We start from the raw sequence: 6,275 nt of genomic DNA, 5'->3' as shown, positions 1-6,275 counted from the left end.
TTTAGTTTAATTAAACTTGTTTTAGAATTTGTCACATTTTTTGCCTGCTGTGCACTTCTAAACAGTGATGACTCTGGTCTTTGTCTTAGTACTTTGCTTAAATTGTCATCCCCTCTTTGACAAGATTTTTACTCAGTAATTAAATAAATGAGAAGAGACAAGCTAGTATTTATTATTCAAGTGGTGTATTTCTTTTTCTGTCATTTATGCAGATTTAATCCTGGTTTAGGTGGATTGGGAAGCACTGGAGCTCCTACAGGGTCCACTGTACCTAGTTCTGTTTCCAGTGAAAATACAAGTCCAGCATCAGGAACTGCTGACCGTCACCAGCAGTTTGTCCAGCAAATGTTGCAGGCACTTGCTGGTGCAAATGCTCAGGTAAAGTACATCACTATATTCTAGAATGTTTTTAATTCTGACTTCATTTTTTTCATTATAAACCTCTAGAAAGGAGGCTGATAGTTGAGGGGCGAGCTCCCTGGATGCTTCTGGTCAAAGGAGAGCAGAGGAGGCTTAAAAGTGGTGTTGCGGCTGTGCAAGTAAATGCTGGAAAAACATCAAATTTGAGTAAAAGTGTCCTCTGAATAACTGGTTTTTACATGCTCATCTTCATACCCTTGAATTTCTGAAATGGTTGGAAAGATTGAGGCAGGTTGAGGTAATAAGGTTCCTTGGCAAGTGAAGTGAAAAGCTTAAGTATGTTGAATACCATTACCTCTGTGTTTTTTGTCTGTATATTGCTGGCTGTCTCTCTAGCTGTGACTAAGCCTCTGTCCCACACTTTGGAATAGCCACACTCTGGTTATTTGGAGCCTGAATTTGTTGTATGGCTTCACTGCCATCCTGCAGGTCCAGACTGCAGTGCATTTTGTTAACATACTGAGTGGGATTAAGGGTTTCCAGAGAGCTCCAGAAGTCAAGCAAAGGTAGCAGCTTTGCCGGTAGTTGTAGGGTGGTGAGCAAGACTGGCTTTAGAGGCATGCCACTACTCTAAAGAGTGCTGTGTGAAACAGCACCCTTACAGCGTGGTACATACTCAGTGTAATGGCAGACTGCTGGTGGAAGGGGCAGTCCTGCTTTTTCCTCCTCTTGCCAAAGGGTGAGTTAGTTCAGCTTGCTGATCTGATAGACTTTTTTCTCTTGTTATCCAACCACAAGAAAATGTTGGTGGGAAACCATATTCTCATACATTTTCACTTACTGTGCTGTCAAATGTTACACTACTGAGTCAACATCCTGTTTAGTTTTGCTTTGGGGAAGCAGGTGGGGGGCAGTTCTTAAATTTCAGGTTACATCTTTACATTGTATTGGTTTGGAACCATATGCAGACTTTAAATACTGGTAGTAATTTCTTGATGTATGAAACTGTTGAATTAGAACAAAAGGAAAATTAGCAGTAGCTGCACAAGTTTTGTGTTGATTTCAAAAAGTGGCTTCTCAGTATTACTGCAGCATATTATTCTCCTATAATTGTTCTGATTCAAAAATGCCTCTGAACTGAAGATGATACCACTGAAATCATGCAAAATTTTGCCATGAGGTTGTGTGAGCAGGATCAGCCCATAAAGCACAGCTGTCAGTTTGCCTTAGACTGAAGCTTTCTAACAATAAAAATTTTGGTAATTTTAGTCAACAAATACTTGGAGCATTAAAAAAGAGGTGATTTTATGTCAAGGGGAAAAAAAAGCCTGTGATGTTCACCATTGCCAACAGTGACATCATCATAATCCTTGGTGTTCCACATTACTAGGTTGAACTCTGTTTCATTTAAAAAAAATACCTATATGCATATCTTTAAGAAACTGTTCATGGGACATGAATTTACCCAGTTTAATTTTATTCCTTTTTTATCAAACAAGCAGCTTTTCCTGTAGTTCAAGAATGTCATGTAAGTGTAGATACTCTTAAAATTTGAAGCTGCTCTGACTTGTTAAAAAAATAATTCAATTGTGAATTGAATTTATGTCATAGTGTAGTTTTAGGATCTTGAAAGAGATGTAGTCAGAAATTAGTAAAGACAGGGAGTGGTGCAGAACCAACTATGTTTAAATCCTGTACTTTGCTAAATGTGTGTTATGCTTTTATAGCTTAAAATTTTGTTCTTAGCAGTTACAAAATCCAGAAGTTAGATTTCAGCAACAACTGGAGCAGCTGAGTGCAATGGGCTTTCTGAACCGTGAAGCAAACTTACAAGCGCTAATAGCAACGGGAGGAGACATCAATGCAGCTATTGAAAGGCTGCTTGGCTCTCAGCCTTCATAGCAGTGTTTCTTTAACTTGAAAAAATGTAATTTATTTTTGATAACAGCTCTTAAATCTTTAAAATATTTGCTTTATTTCATTCTGACTTTTGGGATTGTCTTGTTAAACTAAAATCAGTCTGATGCATTTTAAGGTGGAGTGCAGTAGTTTTCTTCAAACAGTGGGAATCAATGCATTTTCACTCTGTTGCATGCATCACACTTCTTTTGTTCTGCATTATTTGTGATTTTTTTTTTTTTAAACAATATCAGCTTTCACAGTTGAGTGAACAGGTTTTGTCTGACCTACAACTGTCCAATTTATTTACTACTTAAACATTAGCCTTCGGTAGTAATTTATGTAGAATACAAATTAAAAAGGAAACAAATTAATTGAAGCTACAATTTGTGGGTACCAATACTGCTTATTGTGACTTTGGCATGGTTTTTTTTTTTGCTAGCAAAATGCTGTAAGATTTATACCACTTGAGTAATCTACCATTTTTTGCTTTAATTTGTATAAAGTATAAACACAATATATACAATGGAGACAGCTCATTTCTAGAAATTTACACATTGCAATAGAATGAGATTATAAGAAATGCAAAAAAGCTGGGGGGGGGGGGGGGGGGAGAGGGGGGGAGGTTGTAAGACGCGTTTTTGGTGTAGAATCTTCCAGCACCTTTGGTAACCATCTCAGCAAAAATGCTTAAGCAAGTTCAGTTAAAACATACTAGAATTACTGTTCTGGTTATCTCTTTATATCTAACTGTACAGAAACTTGCATTGTAACATTGTCTCAATATTCACAAAGATTAACTGTAAATTACCTTTATCATTGTGCAAATTAAAGGGGCGCTGCCTTGTGCTCTGGAACTGCTTCTAAGGCTTTCTGGCTTGTTCCATTGAGATTCTAACATCTATGCTGATTTGTAATTGGAAACATTACTTTCATTCATGGTCATGTGATATTCTAATTACTTTTAACCACCATGTAAAAAATACTGTATATCTTTTGAGTTTTTATTGGTAGTTACTTCTGTTGTGCACAGGTAATAAATGAATTAAAAAATCTTTAAGCATCTTGTCTCAGTGTGTTTGCAGTTGATGATTACCTAGAATTCAAGATGACTGACCAACTGAAGAGTTGGCATTTGAGAATAAGCTCTGGGAGTATTCACCAGCTCTGGGCTAAGATTAGTTAACAACTCTCAGAGTGTGAGGTGGAGGGAAGAGGGGTAAGAGGCATACGATCTTGAAGACTACTAGCTTAGATAAAGTGGGCGTAGCAGAATAAAAGACGCTACTGTGTGTGTTACTGAATAGCACCTGCTTTTTATTGGTCTTCCGCATCAGTGTAGTTGTGAATATGCTCACTGAATTCCTGTACTGCTTTTAAACACTTGGTTTGAACAGTCTTTTTCTTTTGATGGTACAAGTATAAATTCAGTTTGCTCTAAAAATCATTGCTTGCAAATGGTGTAAAACTACCTATTTTAACTCAAAAGTTGTTAATCAATTTGATGAAGCAAAATTATAATGCGATATAAAGGAAGAAATTGAGCACACTTCAGTGTATAGTGAAATCTTAAAAACTTTTGGCAAAGCCATGTATGCAGTTTTGTTGGCAGTAACCGCATTCGTCTTATCACAGAAGAGAAGTTTCACTCACTGTCCAGGAATCTTGTTTCTTACTTTGCCAGTAAGTAAATTGGTCAAATACTGCTGACGCGCATGGTACTGGGAAAAGTTCAAGAAAATCTCTTGGTTGGCCTTTGGATCAAAGTCTCATAGATGCAGCAGCACGAAGTGTTAAATAAACAGAAATAAATTAAAATAGAATCTATTGGTAAGATGAATTTAATATAATCAAAACCTTTTAAAATACCTACAGTTTGGGTACAAAATTATTATTGCTTTTATTTCCTAGCCAGTGATCACGCCCATCATCATACCTTCACAGTGACTTCTATTGGGTGGGTAGCTTTCATTGCACTGAATACAAGGCTGTGATAGGGAAGTGATAGATAGCAAGTAGTTTCTGTAGAATAGTCGCTACCTTTTTACAGTTATTTTCTCAATGACTATTTATTAGGATCTTCAAAGTAACTAATTTGACTTGACTTTATAGTGTGCCTTACTGGGACCTTGCTTTAAAAAAGTAAGACCCCTCATCATTCAGAAGGCAGGTCCTTTTAAGAATACAATCCGTAACATCCAAAAAGGCCACTGTCAAATGGAAGGGCGAGGGTGAGGTAGGGAATGGAATAATTTTTACCAAGCTTTACCAAGGCACTAAAACAATGAATCTAACAAGCATGAACACCTATCTTGAGACAACATTCAGTTCACCTATGTAAGTATCTCAGTTGCACGTTACAAACTAAGCGACACTATATTTGAAGTCAAATTTTACTGCAATTCAACAAGAGATGAGTTTTGACTGAAATTTTACAATGAGCCCTTGAGCTAGGTTTCCTTCTTGAAGTACAATCTATATTTATCAGTAACTATTGTCAACTAGTAACAACTGTTACTAACTTTCTTGTAAGTAGTGGTAAAACACTGAGCTATCTTTTGCACAGGAGGAATTTTAGTTTTGTCAGAAAGCACAGTAAGTAGAACAAGGTTTATAAGTAGGGTAGACTTTTTATTACATCTTTAACAATAAAAGAAAGATCACACTTGTTGGTTTAATAGCATATTACAATGTTCCTGTTCACACCCCCCACCCCCATACTCGTTGCCTCTTTTCCTGTCCCTCTTTAAAATTCTTTCTTCAGAAGTATCGTCTACCTTTTCTTTCAGAAGCAATCTTATAGTTAACTCTGAGCACTTCGATAACTTGTATTTGAAAACTGCTGCTTGCATCTTGGACCAGGAGAAGGGCATGTGTGCCTGAAACTTGTCTCTTTATTTTCCTACTTTCTTCTTTTCCCCTACGTTGGATCAAATGATCTGATAGGATTGTCTACAAAACTGCCTTGCCTGATCATCAAACTACTGCTAGAGAAAGTAACTGCTGCAAAAAGAAAAAAAGCTGAAAGTCATGGTAGTGTGAACTGACAGATGCCATTTAAAAGATTTAAACTGCATGCATTCAAAGCAACCGCTGTTACAGTACTGCTGGGAATGCAACAGCAGGATGGCTAGTTTTGTAAAGGATGTGGTCTGTCTAATTCTCTTGGTTCAGCGCCTGCAAAATAAAGTAACCACCCCAATTTAGAGCTGAGCTGGCAGGCAGCTGGGTCTGTTCTTTTGCCTGTATAGACAACCTGTGCAGCTTAAGACGACTCTACCCTTCCTGTGTTTAATGTATGAATGAATACTGCTATTGGGATCTAACACTTCATTTTTATTTCCTCATTATAGCATTGCAAAATGCTTATGTTGTAGTAGATATTTACCCAGCATTTTACAGACTGTGCTTAGCACACTGTCTTGAGGAGGTATAGAACATGTACCTTCCATAGACAGCTTGTGCTTGTGGCAGAGACAGGAAAAGCAAGTTCTAACTCCAGACGTTTCCTCCTTAGGTTTTGCTGCCTTTGCTAAATGTATTTCAAAATATGGACAGAAAACTTGCATCCACATAACCTGAGCTAGCTATAAATAACCTGCCCAGCTAACCTGAATTGCAATTAACCTGAATACGACATCCCTAACACAGTGTTCATTTAACAGAAAAAAAAAAAGTACATGAAATGTTGTAGATTGTGTTTGGGCAGGTAAATGAAACCTACGTACAGGGATTGTTCTTCAGTCGTTGCCTTCCACTGTACACATGCACAGCATCATTAAAATCGGGGAGCGGTTTTATGTGGTTAGCATTTGGATGACTGACATCTTAATCTTTTAATTTGTGATGCACAGGATATAAATGAATGGAAGTAATGCTCTGTTGTCTTTCAGAATAGCAGGTTAACAGACCACTTAACCGCTTAAGTTGACAACAACCTTCTATACAGTATCTGGAACTGTCTCAAATTGTGGAGCTGGCGTCCACAGATAGCCCTGCAAAATGCAAGTTCAGTA

The 6,275-nt window shown here is 37.4% G+C and overlaps 1 protein-coding gene across 1 annotated transcript in view; it reads left to right on the top strand.

Moving 5' to 3' along the window:
• The window catches only part of UBQLN1 (ubiquilin 1), a 26,728-nt gene extending 23,409 nt beyond the window's left edge, over window positions 1–3,319 (top strand). Inside the window, exons 10-11 of the mRNA XM_009328190.1 lie at window positions 213–378; window positions 2,107–3,319. Of these exons, the coding sequence (XP_009326465.1) occupies window positions 213–378; window positions 2,107–2,262 (322 nt within the window). The 3' untranslated portion in view covers window positions 2,263–3,319. The remainder of the gene's footprint in view (window positions 1–212; window positions 379–2,106) is intronic.
• Window positions 3,320–6,275: the final 2,956 nt, after the last annotated feature.

The sequence above is a fragment of the Pygoscelis adeliae genome, unplaced genomic scaffold, assembly GCF_000699105.1.
Source record: "Pygoscelis adeliae isolate BGI_AS28 unplaced genomic scaffold, ASM69910v1 Scaffold45, whole genome shotgun sequence".
Lineage (NCBI taxonomy): Eukaryota > Metazoa > Chordata > Aves > Sphenisciformes > Spheniscidae > Pygoscelis > Pygoscelis adeliae.
The sequence above is the reverse complement of the archived record's forward strand: the minus strand, read 5'-3'. Positions and strand labels throughout refer to the sequence as shown.